The 27831-nt window shown below is 35.1% G+C and overlaps 1 protein-coding gene across 2 annotated transcripts in view; it reads right to left on the bottom strand.

Moving 5' to 3' along the window:
- Positions 1–587: 587 nt before the first annotated feature.
- The window catches only part of ATG2B (autophagy related 2B), a 49911-nt gene continuing 22667 nt past the window's right edge, over positions 588–27831 (bottom strand). The window contains exons 17-42 of one of the 2 annotated variants that reach the window (XM_065685451.1): positions 26678–26870; positions 26368–26510; positions 25071–25228; positions 24637–24809; positions 24192–24342; positions 23119–23318; positions 22166–22246; positions 20354–20460; positions 19973–20065; positions 19128–19198; positions 18060–18136; positions 17647–17817; positions 17010–17151; positions 15585–15787; positions 14402–14628; positions 13575–13683; positions 11493–11687; positions 10808–10909; positions 9002–9080; positions 7973–8177; positions 7106–7175; positions 6050–6132; positions 5490–5611; positions 5154–5308; positions 4011–4160; positions 588–3214 (exon numbers count right to left, since the gene is read on the bottom strand). In XM_065685451.1, coding sequence (XP_065541523.1) covers positions 2984–3214; positions 4011–4160; positions 5154–5308; positions 5490–5611; positions 6050–6132; positions 7106–7175; positions 7973–8177; positions 9002–9080; positions 10808–10909; positions 11493–11687; positions 13575–13683; positions 14402–14628; positions 15585–15787; positions 17010–17151; positions 17647–17817; positions 18060–18136; positions 19128–19198; positions 19973–20065; positions 20354–20460; positions 22166–22246; positions 23119–23318; positions 24192–24342; positions 24637–24809; positions 25071–25228; positions 26368–26510; positions 26678–26870 — 3691 coding nt within the window. In that variant the 3' untranslated portion in view covers positions 588–2983. The remainder of the gene's footprint in view (positions 3215–4010; positions 4161–5153; positions 5309–5489; positions 5612–6049; positions 6133–7105; positions 7176–7972; positions 8178–9001; positions 9081–10807; positions 10910–11492; positions 11688–13574; positions 13684–14401; positions 14629–15584; positions 15788–17009; positions 17152–17646; positions 17818–18059; positions 18137–19127; positions 19199–19972; positions 20066–20353; positions 20461–22165; positions 22247–23118; positions 23319–24191; positions 24343–24636; positions 24810–25070; positions 25229–26367; positions 26511–26677; positions 26871–27831) is intronic. The other variant, XM_065685452.1, reaches the window with a different exon arrangement.

The raw sequence follows: 27831 nt of genomic DNA, 5'->3' as shown, positions 1-27831 counted from the left end.
CTGGAGTAAGTAGTAGTAGTAGTAGCAGTAGTGTTAGTTGGTTCAATATTGAAGAATTTGAACATAAACACAGACTGTGCCAGTTTACACCCACTACAAACATGAAAAATGCTAATATCTATAGGAACTGATTTCAGTGGAAAACTCAAGTACAACAATATTTTTTGCAGATGTCCTCATGCTCTGAGGCAATACAGTAATGTATCCATAGGCTTCAATTTCCAGGAAATATGTCCAGAGTCAAATCTCATTTTGGGTATTTTTTAAGTGCTTGAAAACTCTTACAGTATTGAGCAGAGCATCTGATGAACCCCTTCTCACACAATATATACATTTTGATTTAAAACACAAGCCACTCCATACAAGACACATTTTGAAAACAAGTTCCTAAAATGTGAAGGCTAGTTTTGGAGGCTTGGTTTTTGGGTTTTTTTAAACATTTCATACACTGCACGGTCATGTCACAACTCAAAAACAACGCAGAATATACATAAAAAAATTAAGAAACTGCTTGTAAAAATGTTGGGAAAAATGTAAATCGGTTTCACTGAAAAGGCTCAATAAAGTGCAAGCAGTAAATGCAAGCGTTTACATAGTGAAAAGTAAAGTTTAATTATTTTGTACAATATGTATAGCTGACAATGAGAGACACTCTATTAAAAATGTTTTACCTTGACAGCATGCCCTCATATAAAAATATATTCCAATTGCATTGCAGTACAACCAGACCATGACAGAACTGAAAATAAAATGAACACTGAAATGCAACTGCTCCTTTTCAGCAAAGTAAAAAAGGAATAAAGTATGCAGATTTTTACTATTACAGTATACTTCAATTAACTAGATAAACTGGACCAGCCAAAATTACACAGTACAGTAATGGCAAATGAAAATGATGTGCTGCTACTTACTTGCATTGAGTCACAGCCATTTCTTGAGAAGACATTCAGGAGGTGCCAAACTGCAAACCTGGAACTTATTCCTGTGCAAAATGCTCAATACTGCGACCTCTCTCTAATGCAGAGTTCTCTAATTACTGGACAAAAGCATGAACTGCAACAAGTATTTTTACATCAGAAAAATAATTTGTGCCATTAATTCAGCAGGTATTTGTCCTCTCAAAAGCATCTCCTTCTGCTTACAAGCTGTTTAAGTTACCAAGTCCTCAAAGCGTACCACAACTTAGATGATTCCAGTAAATGAAAAAAAAAAAACCAAAAAAAAAAACAAAAAACCAACAAAAAATGCTCTAATATCACTAGTTACCCAATGCAAGAACTTGTTTATAACTGGAAGTTTTGTTTTATAAGAAATAATCAAGCCAACTGAAGAAGTCTTCCCAGCAGAGGGGACATTTTCAAATCATTTACCTTCCAGCCAGATTCTCTGGCATTCAGGAATAGCTTAGCATGATATCAGGATGATCAAGCAGTAACTATTTTCCTTCATAGACTCCTATTTGTCCTGTAAGGCCCAGCAGCAAAATTTTTGCTAGCAGCAGGCATTAAAAGAGGGAACTACTTCCTCATCACTCACAGAAACTGAAGTCTGATCAAGAGCATCTGGTATCTCTTTCAGTGGAGATTTTCCACACAGCATTTATTTACAGAATCTTCATTTAAGACAAGCACAGGATTATGACAAAATCACCCGAAGTGTTAAATTGCTGAAATTCAGAATTAGTATTTGTCTATTCAGAACAGTCCTTACTTTTTATCCTCCAGTTTTTGCTAATACCGGGGGGGGGGGGGGGGGGGGGGAACACAACAAAAAACTTTATTCCTGCACAGCTAGTGCTGAGCCTTTTAACTGCTCAGAAATGGCATAATGTCAAGTTGCTTAATAAAGCTCTGTGAGACTCTGGTCACCTACTAAACTGTAAATAATGTCAGTACCAACATCGATTTTAAAAGTTTGTGTCTTTTGTCAAATTAAATGACCCCAAATACTCATTGTCAAATAACTCATGAAGCACAATTTAAATCAGCTTGTGAGAGCAGCAACTTTGCAACAATACGAACTTTAAAGCAGATTATTAAAAATAAAGTCTGTGTAGAATTTTAACTATGAAATAATTTGGTTTTACTTTACTTAGGATTTCTCATTCTTACAAAGAATGGTTGACCACAATAATATTTAACTGCTGTTTTCTTGAAGAATAGTTATTTTTAGCATTGTAATTAGTGTAACAGAAAACAAGTGTTTTAACATGAGTTTAAACAAATTTAAGACACTTTTCTGTAGGATCATCATCATATGATGCTCTTTTCAATAATTTTTATAAGCTTCCAAATCACTTAAAGGATAATGCACATTACATTTTATTCACACTATAAAAAAAGCACAATATACAGGCCATATCATTTAAAGTGCAACACAACAGAACGTTTTTGCAACATTCAGGTTCTTCAACGACCCACAAAAGTAGGCATTTCATATTTAGGAACAAATCCTGTTCATAGGTGTATCAACACTGCTCTAAGTGCCACGCTAAAAGCAATGCTTATGACCACTAAACAATATTATCTGCTTCCATATTACATAGCCTTCATGTTTCATGTCAAAAATGAAAGCTTTTATCCTTTAGTCAGTAAAGAGCATCGAAGACAGTTCTTTGACTATGCTCTGAAATCATCTTTAAAGTATATTTAGTTTCACCACATAGGCTGCTGCTTCAGATGTTAAATCTACCAAGAAAAATATGGTAAACGGAATAGAGCAAGTATGTGTCTGAGTTGGCAGCGCATGCTTCACTATGTTGGCACTATCTATCAAATGTATTGGTAACACACAGTATAAGCAAGTATCAATTCGCTTTCCACTTCATAAATATTTTTGGTTGGATTTTTTGCTAACAGTAGTTGAAAACCTCATTTGTTCCTGAGATGAGCATGACAAAACGAAGTGAGCTCCATCTAATACTGCCAATGGGACAGTGTTCTGCATTTCCAGCTTTGCTACCTGCTGAGCCACATTTATAATCTCAATCCTCCCCAAGGCGCCACTTCTGAGACTCTTCTTGACGCACATCTGGCCTGATCTGGTTTCTCATTCCACCTAGAACATTTGAGGTTGCCTCTGTTGCGACAATGAAAGGTTTCACCACGGTTGGTGGAATTTGGCGGAGGACTCCTCCTACTGCTCCAGTTACTCCTCTGTTTTCATGCTCACGAGCAGCAGTTTCATAGATGGTTTGGGCTGTGTCTGTAATCCCCTTTAAGAAATTAACGGAAGTTATTTACACTGAAAAAGAAAACACTCCTAATTTTAAGGGAAACTTAAAACTGCTCAGCATTTATCTTCTTTGTTATTTGTATTATAACTGTAGTGCAATTATACTAACACAAATATGATTTAGCTCTTCTAATGCAGCCTAAAATAACACTACTATAAATTATTGTGAAAACATTTCATGTAACTTCTGGTGGCGTTTCTTGTGCATTAAGTGAAGAAACTGTTGGGTACTGTGATCTGTTAAAAAAAAAATAACAGAATTCACTGAAACCCCCCCAGCTGAGACCCAACTTCCTAGACATGCTATTAGGTGCAACTAACTGAAATACAACACCAAAAGTACAATAAAACCAGGTCGGCATTCTAATTGTTATACGCTGTAATAGTAAAAAGAGCCTTCACTCATTTGAAATCCAGCATTACGCTTGAACTTCTTAACTCCAGAGTTAACAGGGAAAGGGGAAGGGGAGAGAGGTAAGGGGGAAGGAAGGGGAGACAGATGACACGGGATGGGAAATCAGGTTTACATCTCTCAGAATAACTAAATCCTCACAACTGTAGAACAATTGAGTCCTATTCACACTCATCAATTTATTTCTTCTTCCCCAAATTTTCCAGGCAAGGTTTCTGTCGGTTTAAGAAAACTGATGAACAGTCTTATTCAAAACTTAAATCCCCTTCTTCATTAGCTGAACTTAAACCAGTACCGATATTTTATTTGCTGTCTTAGAAAGTAACTGTTCAGTTTGGTTAAAGAAAACTACTTTTGCACTCACCTCTTTCACTACACTATATGCTTTGGCTACACCTTCTCGTAGGTCTACTGGTTGATGAGCTAAACGATGGGGATGGAATCGTTTGATCTTTTTTGCTTCAATAAAAGTAGGCCCTGGTGATACCATGTCATATGCAGTTTCTGCAGCTGCCTGAAGATCAGGAGCAAATGCAAAATATATAAATCTTATTGAATCAAGTCACAAATTTAAACTACTAATAGGGTGACATAATTGAAATAAAAAGACTTATAATTCCACAAATAACATTAATTTACATCAGATTAAGGTTTCTAAAAAATTTCTGCAATGGCTACAGCTGTAACTATACAATATACAAGTTCCATAATGAAAGAATGAATATTGTAGGCTTTGATCAGTTTTTTCCACCCTAATTGCTATTCCCTCAAAGGCATCTTCTACTCACAAAATGCGCAAGACAGAAACTGAAATACTTGATCAACGGTACGTTTTCAAATAAACATACAAGCATACACTTAACTCCACTCATGTGGATAACACCACTGGATTTTTTTACTATAGATGTTCAGGCTTAGCCGCATATAACATTTTTGCAAAACTAGGTGATAAAAGCGTAATTTCATTATGTATTTTACATTAAGAAACATAAATTTCTTGACACTTTAATGCATGATTACTTTAGGATTAAATCCAGAAAGCCTTATAGACTTGTGTGTACATTAACACAACCAATATTGGTTTTGAGACACTTTTTTTTTTGGTTAGTTGGTGTGGCGTTTTTTTAAATAAGTACAGACAAGCTGATATTTTAAAAAAAGTTTAGAATCTATTACTGGAAAATGCATGTGTGCGAAGGGCTCATCTTTCTCTGTATCAGTGATTTTTTTAGTGCAGCTGAGTATTTCAGTATTAAACTGTACATTGCAATACAGACACTAAGAAACATGTAACAACCTGGGTGTTCAGCAATATTTTAACAGTATTTCTAACCACTGATGCCATAGCTCTCACCTCACAGGCTGCTGCAAGCTTTTCTATTTTCTTTTGCTTAAAAGATATGTTCCCAGCTTTAAATATACAGCGTTAAGGTACTAGCTTAGTATAGAGCACTTACTAGCAACATTTCTCAGCCTATGTCTTAACTCCAGAAGTAACACACTATACCTGTATAGTCTGAACCATTCTGTTTGTTAGCTCCAGTGCTGCCATTGCAGTGGAAGTGCCAAAAGAAGCTGCTCCTCTTTGAAAGCCTCTTACAATACGGCCATCCTTTCGGTACTGCTCTATTGGTAACCACACCAAGTCTTTCAGACCTTGGACTGAATATGAAGACATAACACCATAGTTAGAAAGCTCTCTTAGACAATCAGATTGCTTTGAGAGGAAGTGAGAAAAGTGAAAACAAGTATCAACACTCTATATATCACAGGTTTGTCAGATTTTGTTTGGTTTTTAAAGAAAATGCCATATATGTCTGAACAGAAGTAAGAATTAACTTACCTAACTGCACTAAGGAATGCATGGGCCCTACTCCTCCCAAAATTCCTGGTAGCTGGTTTTTCTTTATATCATTAAGCCATTCACTGATGGCATAGGAGAACAATTTATCCACACCTAATAAACTGAAGTAAATAAAATTATTATATTTTTTAAACATATGATTCCTAGTAAGACAAACACATTATTCATTGAAGTAAACAACAACATTTTAACAAAAGAAAAGCTGTTTTCAAGTGTCACCTTCTGTTGCTCTTGGCTAATCCAAGCATTTTGCATGTTATGTTCTTCACAGAAGCTCAAGACTGCATAATCACATCCAGTTCAATAAAAAAAATTGGGTAAAATTCTTTAGCACCAAGATTAGCACATATATTACTATCCTGAAAATTAATGACGTTCTTGAATGCTATATATTTTATGAAAACTAGAATCAAGAAATATCTGTAAAGTCAGAAAGTGTCTCAGATTTTACAAGTCCATCTTATCACAGTTTGCCTTTTTCTTGCTGCATTCAGTTCAATTTGCAGTCCCAATGTTAATCTACAATTCGATAAACTTACCCATGCCTGTAACAAAGTCTCTTCAGCTTTAATTCTGAGCAGTTTAACTGAGCAAGCCCAATAAGAATCCCAGCTAGTGTCCCCTGTAAGTGAAATACTTTGTTAGTATATTAGTTCACTCATTCTGTACAATCTGCAAGTGAGAAATAATTTCAACATCTCAACTCTTATTTCAGGCATTTCTGTCTAAACTGATTCTACCCTAGTGTCCCAAGTACTACTCACTACAGTGCTATGAAATTGTTACATGAACACTTGCAGAAGATGAAATCTAGCTTATCTGACTACTCTAACAAAAACACCTCGTACAAGAAGGCTTCTTAAGAAATATTAAGATACAATAAACGATGTAAATGTAGCTCTGGCATTAGTGTGTTCCAGGCATTCTACAGCTGCTACTTCACGTTTTCATTTTATTCAGCAGAAGTGCAAATGCAAGAAGTTGCTGCTTTTACTGGTCCATATATTCTTACTACTTGCCATGACCAAGTACAAATCTGGTTGCGCACACAGGATTTTTTGAGGTCTGCTCTGTAAACTTAGTATGATAACCAATACATATTTTAAAGAGAACCATAAGCATTTTTTAATCAGTATTAAATTCTGCCATTGACACTGAAGCCCACACGCTACTTGACTGCATGGGATGGAAACAGGGAAAAGAAAAAGACTTTGGCATTACATGATGGAGAAAAAAAAAATGCACAATTCTGGCATCAGACAGTGGTATTACCCTTTGAGGGCACCACAGCTTTGTAGATATCCAGCCAGCCAATGAGTTGATAAATGTGACTGAAAGTCTCATTCTGAGTTAATCATACCTGGAGGATCCACTCCCTAGTTTTCAAATTAAGAGTGAAACAAGGTTAAGCTTTATTGAAGTGGGGAGGGTGCAGTGGAGAAGTTCTAGATTTCTCAAGATCACATCCATAGTAAGTAGAGACATAAAAATATACCTCAGCTCACATGTGGGGGGGGGGGGGGCGGGGGGAAGGGACACACCAAAGCAAACAACATCTATTTTTTTTTCCTACAGCACCAGCACTGTACACAAACCTGATCCATTGATACATGTTTGCCATGGTAATCAAGCCGTATTGGAACTTCCGATGTAAAACGAAATTCTCTGGGATACACAAAGGAAATTTTTCAGTGAGAAACGTGAAAGGAAATAAAATTATCTTTACAAAAAGAAACCAATGGCTTTCCCTTTTCTAGAAGCCAGAAATCCTCTAGTTACTGTGATAGTACTTCAGAGCAAGTGTACAAAATACAGTGGCAAATTCAGCTTACCTTGGCTTATTAACATCTAGTCAAGGTTAGCATTTATAATAAATTCAACAATCCTGCAAAACTGCTACTAAGCCTGCAGGTGAACACCTTCCCTCAATTTTCACAGCCATTCTCTCATAATTTGGCTCTGCCCAGCTTACCAAAGCACACATCTGTGGTTAGAGGCACTTATGATCTGAAAACATGAGAAAAATAATAAGCTGCAATTTTCATTATCACTTTCCAGTCAGGACTACACTAGAGTTTCTCTTGTGATATCTTAATCGTGTACCTCTCCCATGATATCCTTTTCCTTCATATACTTTCATCTCCAATGATATCAGAATTAACGTACATTGTTAGACATCAGAGTACAGACTCCTCTTTTTATTTCTTCATGAAACATCTCATTACTGGTTCTATGCATGGCAGAGCTTTAATTTTATTTTCTTGTGCACAGTAGTGTGTAGAAGTTAAAATCATTAGTTACCTTTCAGTGTCAAAGCAAATATATTTTATTTCCATAATCAGTCAATAAACAAACAAAAAAATGTACCTTGTCATAAGGTCGGAACAGTTTATCGCTATACATTCTTAAAACACTCAACAGAACAGCCGTGTGTCACTGGAAATTTTGTAATGAAAGATTACCTGAAAAATACTGGCTGATCACTGTATGACATCACTTCTTGTGGGAAATAATGATCTTCTCCATTAACAACATCCACAGAATCCATGCTAGCATTTTCATTTGCTTGTTTGTGTGATGAGAAAGAAATGACTGGACTTGGTTCCTTAAGGCTGCTGACATGCCTGGGCAAACTACATGTAACTTCAGCACCAGGAGACTTCTTAACTAAGAGAAGAAATCATACACAGTAAACTGACTCATATTTTTCACAGTGATTACAAAAAGATTGTGTTTATACAATTACTGTGTCCTCAGTAAGCTCTAATGCTTATTAAAAGGAATTACTAGAAGCATAATATTTAGATTCTTTTAGTAGGATAATATCTTAGTTCTCAACAGAAATTGTTATAAGAAGCTGAGATTTATGCATCAGCATAAATAATCCACCTAGCTTTAATTGCAGCATACTCTGCAGTATTGCAGAGTACTTTGTTACCTATGCATTTCAGTATGATGTCTCAATAAGTAAATAATAGCTGCTAACAGATTTACAAATATAGTTAAAAGAGGAAATATGCTTCTCAGTGTATACTGGCTTTTGCATCAGATGGTGTAGTTAATTAGAAGTACTGCTTTAACTGTATACATACACTGCACTGCTTCTTTATAAACTTGAAATCTGTTTCTTTAGCAGTTACACAACTTCAAGCTATTAGACAAACTCTTTTATGCACGAGGTATTAAATAACGTATTTAATAATAACTGCTAACATTGTACACATAAGCCCTCTATTTTTTCTGAAGTTCTGATTAAAGATACTCCAATTTTGGTGAAATCTTTTATACAATGGAGATTCCAGATACTGAAGACCTTTGTTGCTATTTATAAAATACAAAGCTAAAACACACAAGGTTTCTGTGTTCTAACAGTTAGTTACTAATGTTGGGGTTTGGTCCTTAACGTAAGTTCTTTTACACAGACAAGATTCACACGTGAATTTACAGACATGTGAAGAAGCACCTTCATGTTAGATTTTTGAAAAGCATACCTTCAGGATCTGGAGTAACTAAGAGTTCTACTTCTGCAGAGAGGCTAGTGAAAAAATCTTTCAGGAAAAACAAAGCATCCTAATGTCAAAAATAAAATACAATCAGGTTAAAAAATCATGTTAAAAAAAAAACAAATGAGTCCACAGTTCTCTAAAAAATATTATCTGCTATTATAGCTCTTATATATGAATCAAAACACATTTCTTCTTTTTGACTCTTAACTTGCGCAGAAGTCACAAAGAAATCTAGGACAGGAACCAGAAAGACCCTCTTAGTCACTGCCCCCCTGCTACACATAATATGATTTCATAATCTATCTAGCTGTGTCTTAAACTCCAGAATTGTTTTCATCATCTCTACTCTCATTTTGGAGACTGATCCAGAACCCAAGTGTTTTAATGGCTATAAACTTTTCTCCAATTTCCAATGAAAGAGTATTTAAGCATATTTTATATTCATCTCCAATACTGCCAATGTCAGACAAATTACCCCAGATCAGATCTTATCACTGCTTCATTGAAAGTCATTAATACTAGCTATTAATGTCTTATTAACATACTGAAGTTATTAGTTTTCTTTTCTTTTTGGCAGATGCATCACAATGGCGCCTTGTTCACCCTATCATTACTAATACCTGGACTTCTTTTCCTTTTTTGTTTCTAAGTGATACACAGACAACTTAAGTAGTAATAAGAATTTCTCACATGACTGCATGCAGCCTGTGCTTCCAAGAAAGCTGTGGTTATTTTGCAGAAGCTGTAAAGGTGAATTTTGTTTATATTACAGAAGATAAAAGACCTAGAAATGTAATCAAGAGGGAAATTATTTGCTCACTAGATGGCAGTATTTGTATGCTATTTTTCTCAATGAAATTTTTACAAACCAGAGTTCAATTTTTCTAACAGTAAAATGAAACCTGGTTCTCATGTGTGTTGAGGGAAATGTAAAATACACAAACAAATGAAAACCCAAAATAAACTCTCATTTCTCTGCAGATGGCAAATTAAGCAAGAAATGCCTCAACAAAGAGCAATAACCACACTTCGAATGTCCAAACTTATGTAGCTTTCTTAGCAGTGTAGAGGAAAAAAAACACCTGTTTCTTAAGTATATGAAAAATATTTTGCTAAAGAAAGTAAAACAATTTATCTCATTTCTGTTCTGCCACTGCAGTTGATAGTGAGACCAAAGCCTGCAGAGCATGGAAGCAGCCCTCAAGTATCAACAGTCCTTGCCTGGAATGTTGTGAATAGCTTCTAAATTAATTATTATCTTTTTTCAGTTTAAAACACCAAAGCCACTTCATGAACAAATAAAGCAAGATCATTCAAGAAAAGCCATGATTCCAAAGCATTTGCTATCATCGGAAGTCTCAGGAGGTAAACTGGTATTATTGAGTAAACAGCCAGGTCTATAAATATTATTAGTTTTTAAATTAAAAAAAAAAAAAAAAAAAAAAAAAGGCTAGTCTAACAGCTGGAGAAGAAAACAAGTTCTAACACAGATATAAACAAAGTGGTATAGGTCCAAAAGATAGGTGTGACTGACCATAAAAAAAGGCGTCAAACAAGAAAACAATCCCATATAATGGGTATGATGGTTACAAATATCTTTTAAAAAGCCCACTATTATTAAATAAATAAAAAATGGCTGCATTTTGGTTTTGTCTGATTGTTTGGGGGGTGGGGGTTTGTTTTGTTTTGGGGTGGGGTGGTCTTTTTTTTTTTTTTTTTGGGGGGGGGGTGGTGGTGGTTGGTGGGTTGTGTTTGTTTCTTTTGGGGTTTTTTCGCATAGGCACAACTGACCTGGTCAATATTGAGGCGAAGCGGCATTAGTGAAACACGTAAACAACATTCCTGTGGGGATCTGCCAGATTCTGGACGGACATGTAATGCTTTAACTGTTAACTGAAAAGAAGCAAAACAAGAAATAAAAGTAGTAGCATTCACAATTATTAAATATCAGAACACTAGCAGAGAAAAACTTCTACTGCAAAACCTCTGCACTAGTTCAATTCCACCTACCCATAATAAAACTATTGCATAAATACTATGTATGTTATAAAAATGGAAAATAGTAACCCCCCCAAAAAAAAAAATCATAAATCCTTTATAGAACCAGTAAGACTACAGTATACCATAAAACTACAACTCCGCATCTGTAGTGAAAGATCTAATCATGCTCATGCAAGATGTTTGTTCAAAAACAGAATATGAAAGCTACCAAAGTAGTCCTGCAAATCTACTTTTTTTAAACTGACAGAATCTCAAAAACATTAATACTTGACATACGAATATTCAAACTAAATTTTTGTTTGAATATCCACAAGGAGTCAAGCAAATAACCATCAACAAGTTGTATTACTTCAATGTTCCATGACCTCATGTTCCTTTTTCTTCAAGATCAAGAAATTTATACAATGCCCACAATGAGTCCAATGACAAATAACATATATAACATATAATGAATTAACATATTCCATAACTGTACCATGTTTGAATGTGCTTTTCTGGGCATCTCCTTACTGCAGTAGAGATAGAGAAATTTATTCATCTGTGATGTAGCTAAGCGATCTCTGATTTCGAGGTCTTGAACAATAAAAACCTGCCGTGACACTGGCTGCTCCAACAGACAGGATTCACCTTCTGCACCACCTGGAGGGTATACCTCATGCTGGAATTTCACCTTTCATAAAGGAAAGAAAAACAGCATAATCAGCTTCAGTGAAAAACAACCATTAACAATAGGTAATAATAATTAAAAACCAACCAAACAACAACCAAAAAAAAACCCCAAACAAACAAAACAACACACCACAAAAACCAAAAAACCAACATCACTCATAAGATCTTTAAAGCCTGTCTAACTTACAGGAATAATATTAGGACTTCTGAAAACTACTCAGATATTTGCATGGCTAGCAGTTGAAATTTTCCAGTTCCTAGCTTTGCACCTGTTCATATTTTAAGATGTAAATTCCAAGCCAGAACAAAGAGCATGAGACAAAGAACACATTTTGCGTTTTAATATTGACTCCTCTCAACCCTGACATGTTTCTTATAGCATTTTAAAGCCTGTACCAGGCTATCTTGCAGTTCTTGAGTCCCGTACATTCTAGACTTAGGAAGGTAAGGTTTCTTTCCTATGAACGGACTTTTCAATTAGATTCTTCCAGTCTCAGTTTCCTTTTTCTTTATTCACCTTAGTCTACGTAAATGTTAATCCATTACCTTTCATCAGTTCTAAAGAATTCTGAATTCTCTCCTTCTCCTCACCTCTTGATATAGTTCTCATTTTCAGAGACCTGTGGTTACCTACAAATCATTCTCTGCCTCGATAACCTCCACAGCATCCTGGGCTGCAATGTAATGAAGCAGAGCACACATACAAACAGAACAGTGGCCTCTACTGGCCAGATACTGATGTTAAAAACCACGCTATTTAAGTGCCTCGTACTCAAGATACCATGCAAACTGGAACATTTGAAGTGTTGAAGAGAAAAATAGATGTTTATCATAATCACTGTTCAGAACCTTTACGTTTTCCACACTCTTTGCCTTAATTCCTTGTTAGACATCATCATTATTATTAAGCCTTGTACTAAGGTGGGGAGGGGGGAGGGAGAGGGACAGACAGAACCAAAACAAAACACACACACAGAGGAAAAAAGAAATTAAAAAAAATAAATAAATCAAAAGTCCTTTATGCCTCAGTACTAACACCAACTCATTAGACACCTGCAAATTAAGACAGGTTGTTACATTTCCACACATTTTTCAAACAGAATATGAAATGCTTACTTTTTTCCTTTTTTTATTGCAATGTCATGTGTTTTCTAGAAAAAGTTAATATAAGCACTAAGCATTTAAGTTTGGAGTGCTAACGGGATGAATTTTAAGGTTTAGACATGCACACAGACTGTAAAAGGCATTCAGTTTTATGTAGTACCTTTCGTGTCTACAGAAAGGTTTGGAAAGCCTTATTTTGAAAGCGTTTTATTATTGATCCGTTTAACACGAAATTTGAATACTTCCTTGACTATGTTCTTCACAGTGTCAGAATTGAGAATCTAGTTTCTATGTTAAGAGCTAAGCACAAGCTTAAAAACAACAGTTACATACTTATGCCTTAAGGGTGCCAAATACATTAAAGGAAATACAGGGACGATACTGTCACAAAACTGGATGCTATTTAATATCCAGTTACCAAACTATGCACTGTCTCAAAAGACCGACATTCCAGTTATTTTGCTAGAACATTGAATTTGATAATAGGCATATGAATTCAGAATAGAACTGAAGACAGAACAGTCCTTGTAAAACATGTTTATAATAAAATCTTTAAGAATATTAAATATCCTTCATCTTTAGAAACACGTTTATTCAGTAAGTAAATAATACCATTCTAGAAGAACAAATACATTTTTGTTAAATTCTAAATTCATCACCTTCAAAATGCTTAGATGCAGATACTAATGGAAGAAATCCTACAGAATTCTAATGGAAAGCTGTTATCAAACATATAACATGTTAAGATATTCACACACAAGCATCTCTGAAGCTGTTTCTTCACCTTGCTTAACTGTATTTCCATCAGGAAGTCTGGGTTTCTTCCTCTTCCACCACATGCTGTGCTCCGTCCATGCCTCGTTGGTGTATGAGAAGGGGAACTATGGGGACTTCTGAGGAAATAAACAAGAAAAATACACTTTTGTAGATTAAATTTATGAGTTGTAACCTAACAGTAAAACCATATATATTTCACTGGATATAACTTAATAGTATTTAAACGGTTATGAGAGAAAAATACTAGAAATCACACACACCCCCAAAAAAAAACCAAAATGGGGAAAAACAGAACTTGTGTTTCTGTTAACCAAATACTTTCTTTTTACTGTTCAAGTAATGCATACTTAAGGAGAATGCAAGGTACATGCCTCCCACCAAATTAACATTCATGAAACATTTCCTTAATTTTGGCTCTGATAATATTAATTACTCATTAGCTTACATGACATCCTGAAGACTAGATGCCAGCTACCGCAGCAAGTCTTTCATGCTCCTTAAGCCCTAAGCTCTTCAGGAAAACTTAACCTGTAATACAACCCTTAAAAGGAAAACCCATCCCTCCATCCAAAAAAACGCCACCAACCCAATGCCAATTTGTCCAGGTTAAGACATGGGAAAAATATACTCTGGTGCATGGAGCTAAACTCTGTAAGAAGATTCTAGATGATCTTTGAGTCTCTTCCAACCCAAACCATTCTATGATTGATTCCTTGTGAGAAGGGAGCAAAAAAGAAAGCAAGGAAGATTTGAGATTGAATAGTGAGATTAACCTCAAAGGAAAGTTAAGTATTTTTAAGTGTTCTAGTCCTCAGAATTTTACCAAACACTTACATGAAACTTTTAGCTGGAGATGGTGGTGGTGCAGTGCCAAAATCCCTTCCACCATAGAGATGCCAAATAAGAGAAATTTCCTTTACAACATAGCGTACCAGAGGAACAGGAAAATGAAGGGGAGCTTTGCTTGTATCTGTTTTTTTAATAGGTTGGCTGAAATGATTTTCCTTTATGATAATTGCATCATCAACCAGTATTTTTATTACTGGCTCTTCCTCTTTTTCCTAATTGAGAGAAAAAAAAAAAAGTATATAGCATGAGGAAGGGAAATCTGCTTTCCTACCTATGAAAAGAAAAGAAACTATTCTGTACTGTCTTCCAAAGCTTATACAAAAGAGGCTTTGTTTAGGAACTATTTAAAGACCAAAAAATGCAAAAATAAACCAGAAGCTGATAAATGTTAACAAAACAATACAAAAACCCAAATTACTTTATCCAAACTGTACATAAAACAAAACAAGAGTTGAAAACAAAGAAAAAACATGAAGAGCCCAGATTACCATAATAGCACTTCTGGAAACAAACAAGCTCAAAGATAACTGGGCAAAACCAGCTTCTACAGATTCAGAACTACTTCTGTCTCTTATGAAGAATACAACCAGAAATACTAAAAAAAACATGAACACAAGCTGTTTTCAAAGAGTTTGAGTGTAGTTTCCTAAGTCTTTTAATGCAGTGGACAGAGAGCGCTGTAAAGTGACACACAAGCTTTTCTCTGAGGTTTGGCAAAGATCTTCAGCCAATAAAAGCATTGCAAGCTTTGACTATAAGATAAATTAATGAAAGGAGATGTGCAAAGCAGCTATTTTGATAAATACTGTATTTTGCTTAGAATACTTTCTTTTTCTAACTATGCCATCGCTCTAAGTCAAATTGGTAATGATAAAACCTGACTAAAACCATGGGAAAATTGCCAATATGGTGTAAAGTAATATTCAGACCTGACAATTATTTACTGCTGAGATAAAGAAAAATCATGTATATCTGAAAATACTTGCAATTCATTCCTCACAATAACAATGTGTGAAGTCCTTAAAGATTATTTTTCTGCTACTCTGCCACTGATCAGATTACCACAAAGGCAATCATAAAAAGCTATGAAGTCTAATTTGCCCAGGTCTTACATAGGCTTTTCTGTACTTTATCTTATACATATATAGTAATTCTCAAAGCTTCTTACAGCAACAGCAACTTTTGGTGCAAAAAGAATGCAGAAATCATCACTTTCTGCAGGAATGTCTCCTATGGCCTCATTTATCAGGTGATGAGTGAATGAATCGTAAGTGGGACTTGGCTCTTGTGAGATATTTCCACTTTCATCTGGAAACAAGAAGAGATCTGAGCAAGATGGTTCCTGAGTTTGAGATCTGTCATCCAAAATTCCTGGGAATTGAATGAAGGTGGAGAAAAAACAGACTTCAGTGGAAAAATCTTTACAAAGTGTGAAAATAGAAACCAAATTACCTAACAGTTAACTAAAATATGTTACTTCAATTACATCAAGTTACTTATTGTACCTTGAATCCATTTCTACTATAAACAAAAATTAAAAAATTAATCCACTTTAAATTTGAAGTGATTACATTATAATCATGACCAGTTAACAGTAGATATGGAGAAAATAGTGAAAAATTATTTAAAAAAGAACCCACAGATACAAACAAACAAAAAAAAACTCCAACAACAAAATTTTGTGTTCAAGTTTCTCATTCTAGTAGACCACAGCATCAATAACTTTCAGTACTACACTGACACCTCACCTTCTGCCACCAAAAAGAGGACCAGACATCATTGAAATAGTGACATTCTCTATTTCAGCCAATTTAAACCTGGATTTAACTCTAACCATGATAAAGTCTTTTTGCAGCAATATGGTCAATGAGAAAATGAACATGAGCCAGCAGTGTGCGCTCACAGCCCAGAAAACTACCATATCCTGGGCTGCATCAAAAGGAGTGTGGCCAGCAGGTCAAAGGAGGTGATCCTGCCCCTCTACTCTGCTCTCATAAGACCCCACTTGGAGTACTATGTACAGTTTTGGTGTCCTCAACATAAGACATGGAGCTGTTGAAGCAAGTCCAGAGGAGAGCAATGAGGATGATCAGGGGGCTGGAACACCTCCCATATGAAGACACACTGAGACTGTTGGGGCTGTTCAGCCTGAAGAGAAGGCTGTGTGGAGACATTATAGCAGCCTTCCAGTACTTGAAGGGGCCTACAGGGATGCCAGAGAGGGACTCTTCATTAGGGACTGTAGCAATAGGACAAGGGGTAATGAGTTCAAACTTAAACAGGGGAAGTTCAGGTTAGATATAAAAGGAAGTTCTTTACTGTAAGGGTGGTGAGGCACTGGGAACAGGCTGACCAAAGAAGTGGTAAATGCTCCATTCCAGGCATTATTCAAGGCCATGCTGACAGAGCCTTGGGTGACATGGTCTAGTGTGAAGCCTCCCTGCCCATGCCAGGGGGATTGGAACCAGATGCTCTCAGGGTCCTTTTCCAACCCAAACCATTCTATGATTCTATTCTATGAAAACTTTCAATACCTCTTTCCTTCCAAAAAAGCTGTACTTCGTGTGTACTTATGCCTCCAGAGGATTCTTACCATTAGACTCTGGTTTCATAGCAGAGGCAGTCTGTTGAGTCTCAATTTCCTCCATTGCATCACTCATCAAATCTCGCAAAATCTGTTGCTCTGATTCAGCAAGGCCTGGGCCATGGGAAGATGGTTGGCTAAAGGTCTCTACCTGTAAGAGAGGCACTATACATAGTTACATCTTAAAGAGAACTGCAACTGCATTCTGAATAAGATTTTGCTAGAATGGCTTGATACACATCTAAAAGTGTAAGTAACACCTTAACTTTAGAAATAATCTAGTGAGCTGAAACTCCAAGCTAGATGATTCATAAAGTAGATTACAACATTATGGTTCAGGGTATTTATACCATCAGAGCACTTGGACAGAATATATATGTCCTGGAATTTCCTCCTTTAGATAAGAATAAAGTGGAATAGGCAAACAGCACAAAATATTTTAAAATATTAAGTAGTGACCAAAGTAGAAAAAAAGTCACCATTTTACTCTCAAATATATTTGAAGCTAGTTAAATCTGTTAATTTCTTTCCGAGAAATTTTATATTCTTTGGAAATAGACTAGGGACATCAAAATTAAAACATAATTAATGTTTTAATTACCAAGGAAACATCAAGATAAGTTGTTATTATTTTGCCATTTTATACCTTCATTTTTGGCTTGCTAACGCCACGTTTAATCTCTGTTTTAGCAGGTGGATGCAAATCACCATAACTTGCAATATATTGTATTAGGTTCATTAGGGCAGCACACGAATCGGAGCAGGTACGAATATGGATTACGTCACTGGAACAGTGCAGCTCAAAATGTGGTTTAGTCTACATAACAAAAAAAAAAAAAGCTCAGAATACAGTTCAGATCAACATAAGGTTCCATGAAAATAGCATTAATGCACAGCTGGTTTTAAATTAATTTACTTGATTAGGTCAAAAAAAACTTAGAAGAAATAGTACAAGTAAACTGAAAACCTTCCTTGATTCTAAGTATAATAAAGCAATTTTCAAATCACAATCTGTCATGGAAACTTTACATTTAATTTTATTTGTGATTTAATACTTACTCTTTCCTCGTCAGAATCAGATTTTACTGCTGTAATGGTTAGTTCCAGAAGTCCCATATCCATAACACGAACATAATCTGAAAGACAATGAGTTATTAAAAAAAAAAAAAAAAAAAGACTTAACAAACATGATCCATATTATGTATTTTTGGTTATTAAACCATTAGAAATAGCATGAACTTGAAAAGAGATCTTTTTTACCAAAACCTTTTCCATCTCTGATTTTATTCTTTTATGAGGATTAATCTCAGAGTTCAAATTCCAATTACTCAAACCTTTTTAATCCAATATATCACTCCCACTGCCACCATCTGTCTGCAGTGTAATCTTGTAATGTATTTATCCTTATCCCATGTGTGTGAGTTAGAGAAAGACGCACACAGAAGTTGAGTGACTAAGCATCCCAGCAGTTTTTTAGTTTAGGTGAGAGAGGACATTTTCATATTTTACTAATCTTTCAGTACCATTAATATGTTATTCCCCTTTTCCTTTTTATAAGAAAACAAGCATATCTTTACTTTGTCCTTCACTACAGATCTCTTAGTTAATAAATACAGTTTTGTGGGCACAGGATTTCATTATTTCTCCAATTAATTTGTTAAATATTGATTCAAGTTCCTCAGTCCTTGAAGACTGTAACTATACGAGAGCAAATCAGTTATCATTCTTGGCAGAACCTAGAACTCTGTGCCATATAACACCTTTCAATTTCAACATTTTAGAACAGACAGCTCATAAAATGACGTCTCTTTTCTATGAGGACTTTTTATGGTGCCAACCGCAGATTTTTAAAAAAATGCTTTTTTCCAAATGCCTATTATGGAACTGCAATAAGAAAATGAAAGACTTGCAAGTTGCTGTTCCCTGACATACTTCTGCATGCACAAGTTCAAACTAGAGTACCCAGATTTTTAATCAACACTGCATTATTCATTCATATTCAACTTGCTTCTCCTTGTCTCAGACCTCTTCTTCAAACGACCTTTATAAATGTTGAATATGTCTATAACTTTGCTACTTTGTTTCTTTAGGCTCTCAAATCATTAGTCACATCTAAAATAGACTTACCTCTGTGAAGGTTCACTGTAACAGTGTTGCACTTGTCAGACAGATGCAAAGTAGCTTCATCTAAAATTATCCTAAAAAATAAAAATGCTGGAGAAATTACATGCAATTCACCAGACAAAATAAATTAGTATAGAAAAAAATCTTAACACATCTAGCATATCTTAAATCTAACTCTTCAATTAAGCTTTCCATAATTTCCAAATCCCTTGGTAGCTAACCACTTCAAGGTATTTTTGCCATCAGTAGTTATATTTGCATTTCAATTCATGTATTTGATCCTTCCTAGAATAAAAAGTAATGCTTTCAGCATATATAACTAACACTTATTTCCTTTTTTGCCTTTATTTCTTTTTAAAAACATACACATTTGTTTCCAAAGGTGATTTATAAAGCTTTATCAATAGTAACAAGCAACTTAGTACATGTTTCACATCAGAACAGATTTAACAGACTGAATATTTAACTAAAGTTGTAAGGAAAGTTATTAAAACGTTACAGATACGTTCAGTAATCACTTTTTCCGTAATTAATATACTGTCTCCAAGTAACAAATCTTTAAGAAATCTTAAGGTGCTACTATTTGACAAAATAGGCACAATTTCATTTCAGAACATCTTTAAATCCTATGAAAAAATGCAGAATTGCTAGCTCTTAAAGAAAGCAATCCAACTTAGAAAAAAAAAATTAGCCTAATAAACCAGAAGTATTACCTACATAATATATTTCAAAAGATGCAAACTAGTGTGATCGTTTACACAACACAAATGTTTCCCAGGTTAAAAAAGCATTACAGGTATTACAAGTTTTACAAGAGCTTCCACGTTTCACAATCACTTAAATTATACCTGAGAGTAGAAGAGGATTTATCCACTGCAACACTGCTGGAAATGCTGAAAGTTTCAACAGTAAGAAGAGATCTGACTGGTAAAAACAAGGGCCTAACAACAAAGAGCAAAAGAGAAAAATTAATACTTTGTACTTAGAAGTTCAATCAAAGCCTTATAGGCTACCTAACTAGATCTTCCCAGGCCTATGCAAATGCATATCCTATTTTAAATTGCTTATAGTTTAAGTACTTCTAAGTTCTCTGAAGGACTTTTTCCAAACAAGCCTAAATACATATTACTCACAATACGCAAACCTGAATGTTGCATATATATTTATTCCTATAGAATAAATATATAGCTGCAGTGACACTGAGTGACATACACTTGCATTTTATTTACCTGTAATCAAGTGCACAACTCCAAAGATGTACATGAAAAGTTGTAATTGTAGCTGGAGGATTATATCCCAGAACAGGCTCATCAGAAATATTCAAAAAATACAAAATCTAAAAAATTACAAAACATAATATTATAATACTTCAGTATCTGTTAAATTACTAAATGATTATACACTAGGAAAAAAAAAATCTGCAACAGGTATGACAACAAAATGTTTGATTAGTAGAAGCAAAAAGGAGTGAGTAATCTCAGATATTTAAAGGTGCTTGTCCAGTATCTGAATACAGAATAACATGGAATGTAAACATGTCAAAATATACAAAATCCAAACTACAGCCTCAAAGGTATGGAAAAGACCACAGATGCATAAGTGGCTCCTTGTATAATGATTCACAATCAATTTTTAAAGCATTGCCCAAATACAGTCTTAATCAGCTTTCTCTGAAGTTATTACAGCATTAGTATTTAGTTTGTTCTGTTTATCTGAAAAGCCAGTTTGTCTTGTAATACTGTACATCGTTAAAGTAAACTTCAAGTTATCTTTTTCTTTAGGGGGATGGGAAATACGCTCAGAATCAGAAATATGTACACATGCATCGTACATGTTTATTTTTCATGTATTACTACATTAACTCCTATCCTCCTCTTTAAGATCTGTCACAGTTCTCTCTCAAATCTGTTACACTAAATTATTTCAAGCCTAGGGCATATCAACACTGCTAGCCTTTTAATCATTTCCTCTATCTCTCTCTTTAGCCAGTTTTCCCCCCCTCCCTCTCCAAAACAGATTCCCAAGTGCATTACAGCTAATGTTAATTGATCAATAATACGCAGAGAAAATAAGCAACACTGTATAAAGCAGGCTACATGAACACATCCAAATACCATGTTGAGAAGTGATGACACAGAACAGCCCAAAGCACTAAGTTAAGCTCCGTGTAGTTATACAATAAAAATACATGTAAAAATAAGCATACCATACATACAGGAGGATAAACAGGATAGGCTTGAATGACAGGGTTTACTATTTGTAATCCAGTATGATGTCAGCACATGAAACTATACTGCTGTTGTACTACTGGCTCCCTAGCTATGTCTGCTATGCTATACTTTCACACCCACATGTATCAGTACAACAATTCTAATTCAGAGGTCTGCATTACAATCATTTGTGTAAACTGCTGCTCACTACTTCCCCAAAGTCTTCTTCTCCATTACTACTATTCAAACAATGTAAAACAAGAGACAGACAAGGGAGAAACAGGACTTGAGGAATTAGGTGAGCAGAAGAGAAAAATATAGAAATGCCTTCACTGCTGCAAATAGCATGTTTATTTGTTTTGAGTGTTTTTTTACAGCAAGGGTTATCTAAGTACTTGGGTAACACTGGACTACTGAGATTTTCCATCTGAATTTCAGAAAGAAAAAAAAAAAAAAACAAATCAAAACAAACCCAAAGCATAGAAAACCACACACAAAAAAAAAAACCAAACAAAAAACAACAAACAACAACAAAAAAGACCTCAAAAAAATCCCAGAGCTTTCCTGACATGTTGAGTGCAGAGATTTCAGATGATGGGAGGAACTGTAGCAAATGAATATACAAGTACGAATTCAAGAGCAAGACTAGACTGCTAAATGGTCTCAAAGAGAGACAAGAAAGAAAAGAGTAACATTTTTAAGATCAGAGTAAGATAAAAGACATAGCCTAACACAAAGATTTTCCATCAAGGTTTAGTTTGATACTTAAAGCATCTGTTAAAGCTGTGAGACTGAAACTGAAGATGTAGTCAAGAACCGTAGCAACCTGACCTGTTCATGCCAGCTTAAACCTGAAGGCAGTACTCTGTGCTGAAGGGTGGCTCCTCTTAGTCCAACAGCAACTAGAAATTCCTGCACAAGAAAGTTGCAGGAGTTAGTTTACATTAAATAGATGTAACTGTTTGACATCTAGATTATGACACACAGTCATCCTATCGTCCCCACAATCTCCAGGTGTTTAGAAAAGAAGAAAGGACTGGGACAGGATTAAATACTTAAAAAAACCTGCTTCATTATACAGAAACTCTGACTAATACAGTGTATTACTTTTTGCAACAAGACCGTTTAGAAATGACAATTTTGTGGTGGTGATAAGAAGGAAGGATCCCTGTTCATTCATTCTGGGATTCACCAGAAATTACCAGGAGTACCACCTCAATGTAGTTCTTTCTTAGGCTGCTCAAATCCAAGTCAATTGAGTCCCCACGACGCTATGCTGGTCTGCAGAGTCCTTCTTCTCTAGATCGCTCTGCAAACCTGTTTGTCATCATTTAGCCATGCTAACGAATGCTACTGTCAAAGCCAAACATACCACTCATTTACGAGTGCCACTCCAAAATCAGTAACCAAAGGCTGCCTATTAGATGAGACTGCTAGTAAGCTGAGTAGAAAGCTTTTAACTCTTTATATATTTGTTCTTGCACCAGATTAAAACTCAGCCAAAAGAAAACCAAAAGAAAGCTCAACTGGCCAAGAAATGCATTTAGTTAAAAAAAAATAAAGTGTGAGCAGCAAAGTGAAGCATTGGAAAAACTAATAAATTATGCTGATACTTAAATTTTACAATCCACCCAAAAGATTCTAACAAAAAATTATAGTTTGAGGATGAATGGCTCAGAATCATATAGTTACTTCGTCTCTAACCCTTGTAAACCCACATCTAGGTATTTTCATATAAACTGAGATAACTCAATTTACAAAAGCACAAATTTAAAAACACAAACCTTTGTATTGCTCTCTATTTTATCTGATTGTATTTTGACTGCAACAGTCAGCATACTTGGACATTCCACTCCTACACCATCTGAAGTAGTCCTACTAAGTCCATCTTCTTCAGAAAAACAAATAGTAGGTTCTAACCAATGGGGACGTATTGTGCTGGGCAGTCGTACTTCAGAGGAGGGGACAACCCCATCTACCATACCTGCAAAGAAATTTTAGAGTAAGTTACCTTGTGCTTCAAAGCTGTTACTGATGAAAAGGTAAAGAAAATCCTTTTTATGCTTAATACCTTTAAAATTATTTTAGTTATCAAAGTTAATCATGCACACTGACAAACAAAAATTGTGAAGAGGTTACAAGTCATGTAATATTTAAAACCCTGGTTTTAGCTAAAATATTCAATGTGACTATAAGGCTTTTTTATTTGCCCAACAAAATGGCAAAGTTGAAATAAAGGACAGAAATCTCCTACAGATCACATGGAGAGACAGGAATATGTCTCTCCTCATTTTATGGTGCCAGGTTAACTTCTAGACACACAGTAATTAAGCCTTACACTGAAAAATACTTTAACTTGACTACCACTGATTCAGAGACATCTGAGGCGGAAATCTTGAGGTTTAACTACATGGGTGTTGCCAGCCATATAAACTACACAGTCAACTTTAAAACTCTTCACCTGCTAACTACAAGTAGGTACTCAAGAAACATACAGGAGCCACTGCTAACCTGTATCTTTTTAAAAATGAATAACTAGTAACATATAGAAAGTGTTTACTTTCATAATAAGTAACAGACCATGCAGCTAATCTGTCGGAGAATCACAGTACCTTTAAAGACCAATAGCTTCCAAGGAGAATTTGTGCTAAACTGTAACTAAGTAAATACAGTTATCATGAAGTTGTATTACTGCAGCATCTAGGAGCATTAGTCATGAACTAAATCTATTGTGCCAAATGATACACTAACAGAGAGAGGAAAAAAAGGAAGAAAGCAAAGACAGCATTTCTCCTAAAAAACTTGAAGCTCATCTTATTTCAAATCTAGTCCCAAAGCCACCGCAATCCCACCCTACCTTGATGATATAAATTGAGGCTGCTAGAATGGAGGCAAACATAGTGTCTGTCCTCAAAGCCTTCATATTTAGTCACACTGAAAAGTGAACCACTGTTGAACTCCAACCAGAATTCACCATATTTTCCTTCCAGGGTACTTCGATCATCCTGCTGAAGGAAGAATAGAAATGATAAAACAACTGCTTGCTGAGTTTGCTGCAGTTAGACAGTCTAAACTAAAAACACTTGCTACCAATACATATTTTCCCACTTGCATTTTAGTTTCTTCTGTAAAGCAAACACAACTGCTAAAATACTGCACTGCATTATTGTCTATAGTACAAAAAAAAATGACGAATACAGAATTACTGTTATAAGCACTTGTTCCTTCCAAAAATAGTACATATGACATGAAGGGGATCCCCTGAGCAGAACAGACCAGATTTTTCAGCCCCCGTATCTCACCTTTACATCTGTGAATATTGATACTAATCCATGTGTCACATTTAGCAGAACAGACAGAAAGCTTTGTGAGTTCTTATTCTGAGAGTCAAGCTTTTTCCTTCTGCGTGAACGATAGTTTGGATCAACAGTGGAATAATACTGTAGTGTTTCTTCCTCAGATCCACTCTCATCATCTAATGGATAAAATGAAAAACATCTAACTCTCTAGCTAGTACACATATTATGCCAATAACTCATTGTTTTTCCATCAGTAATAAGATTCATTTTCACACTTATTTTACTTGATTATACAGTAATCTTATAGTTTTTTTCTTCTTGGTTTAAGTAAATCCTTTCTTCTAAGTTTACAAATTCTTTCCACTGTCACCTTCATCACTTCAGACAATTATGCTTTTGAATCACTATAGTTCTACATGATTTATTAAGTGTATTACCATAATGAACTGCAGATTTAAATTGACTAAAGCTGTCTTTACTGAAAGTGTTGATGAGCTGGCTGGCCACAGATAGTCCAACACCATAAGAAAGGTTTTCAAATGTTTCTACAGGAGATGGAGCTGTGGGTTCCCACAACAATAAATCATTGCTGATCCTAGGAAGAAATACATTATCATTATACAAAACATATGACTACATTGCCACTTAGTATAAGGACAGTCAAGCAATATTTCCTTTGCAGACTTCAGATTTTATGAACAAGAAGGAAAAAATGCTCAAGAGCACGAGAAAAGAATAATGTATTAATGAGTGAAAGCTAAAAAGCGTTTGCTGTACATACATTACGCACGTATCAAAGTCTACCACTTGACAGTGATACAAAAGCCACTATAAGTAGGTGTGTATTAGCTCACTAGGTTGAAGGAAGGGTGACAAAACCCTATTTTATCACATCAATTTTCAACCAAGTTGCAGGAAACAGTTTTTTTACTTCCAAGTGACTTTGTGTCTCTCAGGGTTACAGACACACGTGACATTAAGCACATGAGCACACCAAGAGAATATTTAATGAAAGGTTTGGCTTTTGACACTCTGGAAGTGAAAAAATGCTTTGGAAGTAAAGTAATGCTTACCAGAAGCTAAAATTGATCAGCATCTCTCTGTGTACCTAATGACCAGCATAATACCTATTTTCAGTTGATTAATCTAGATGTATTTCTGTATTTTCAGACAGAAAACTAAAAGAAATAAATGATGAATGCCAATCTCTAAGTTGTGTCCACTTTCTCTGCATTTTCGTAAGCCTTTATAAGGCTTATAAACTGGGTAGTTCTGTGTTTTTCCCCTGCCTGCCTTGTGAGCTCTTAATTTTCAGACGGAAAATCACTGAATAAAAAGGAAAGAATAAAACGAATGCAACTTTAAAAAAACAAAAGAAAAAATTACAGTGATCTATTTATAAGTGAGACTTCAGAAAGATTAGAGCAAAATGAAACATTGAGAAGAGAGATCTGAACAAAGTAGTCTCTGAAAGCTAATGACTATTTAACTTTACCCTTTGCTCATACAATCTGCCAAACACTTTTTAGCAGATGGCTGCTATGGCACTGATCAGGTGTATGTCAGTGGTGTCTCTGATGTTAACTTGGAAGAATATTTATACAGCCTTTAATGTTCTTAGAAAACTATACAAGAGAATTCCTGCTACAGCTGCTCATTCAGTTGCTTTTATCAACAATTAATACAGATCTAAAAGTACAGGTCACGATAACCAAGCAAAACAATTATACTTGCCTATTGTACAGTTTTTCATAAAAGCTTTTGTTTGGTAATGTTAAATGAATGTTTGGTAATGTGAGTTCCAGTACATAATGAGAATTACTAATTGTTTTATCCTGAAACTCGGTCATTTCGAGTACATCTCCTGGCATCACCATCTGAAAGAAAAAAAAAAAAGAAAATGCTTAAGTAAAAAAAAAAAAAAAAAAAAAAACGACCAAGAACAAACCAACAAACCAAAACTGGAAGCCAGATGTGCATAAAATTGCAAGAATATTAATGTTGTCTACCATAAGCACAAAGCAATAAAAAAATTTTGTAGTACCTCTTCATTTTCAAACATGACCCTACGAGAAGAAAAAGGAGAAGGCTCTGGTCTTCTAATATCACAGACATCCTTCAAAGAATGAGACCCTCCTTCTTCTTCCTCTTGAAAGTTAGTATCACCTTCTTCCTCCTCAGCTGCTATCCTTTCCAGAATCGAGTGCACAGCCAGAGGGTTTATTTTCAATACAATCCTGACATTGAAGAAGTTATGCAGAATAAGTCATTAGAGGTGCTTGGAATTTTTATATTGATGCACTGTCACATGTACCCCAGCTCTACTAGCTAGCCATTAAATACACATAGACCAAATAGCTCAAAGACATGGGATTTTTTTGTTAGACAATACATAATTTATTAGACAAATTGATACCATTAAGAAAAACACCAAAATTACAGGCACAGAGAGATGCGGAAAAAGAGCCATCAGGTTGAGAAGGTTAGGGTCTGTTTTTTTCAACTCCATCAGGTGACCATTACATGACCTTTGAAAAGCCTAGCACTCTCCCATAATAATGCTTGTATCGTAAGACCATCAAGTTATTAAAAAATGCTCTGCTACATGACATAGTGTATTACATGTACATACTGCTGTAAAAAAAAAAAAATGTATTTGTACCATTATAAAAGAAAACCATGCTGAAAAAAATGCCTAAACACATTGTCATAAAGCAACTAAATTTTGTGGCAAAAAATAAATGTAGCAGATTTTGCTGCAAATCTAAAATTGCCTCTTTAAACATCTTATTACATGCTACAGCTGTCAGGTCCTTCTGTTCACTAACTCTTGAAGTATTATATTGCCTTACATGTGATCTAAGCTCCAATAATTCAGTCACAATATAATTATCCTTATTGTCATTATTAGCTGTATATCAGCTTACATTAATATTTTGAAATGAAATTCCACTGAGGTTTTGTCTGTTTAATATTCAGTCTTGAATGTAAAAGCAGCAGAAAAGGTAAAGTGTCAGGGAAAAAAAGGTAGGAGAAAGATTCAAGTTTCTTAACTTTCAATGAAATTTAACTTTCACAGAAATTTACTCAATTCTACGCAGAAATCACCACATATTAACCAATCTTGCATTATCATAAATGTAGCCTTTTAAAGATCTAAAAAGAAAAAAAATGGGTTGTTTTCAACAGCTACATGTT

The sequence above is a fragment of the Lathamus discolor genome, chromosome 6 (genome assembly GCF_037157495.1).
Source record: "Lathamus discolor isolate bLatDis1 chromosome 6, bLatDis1.hap1, whole genome shotgun sequence".
Classification (NCBI taxonomy): domain Eukaryota; kingdom Metazoa; phylum Chordata; class Aves; order Psittaciformes; family Psittacidae; genus Lathamus; species Lathamus discolor.
Note: the sequence above shows the minus strand (reverse complement) of the source record. Positions and strands in the feature narration are given on the sequence as shown.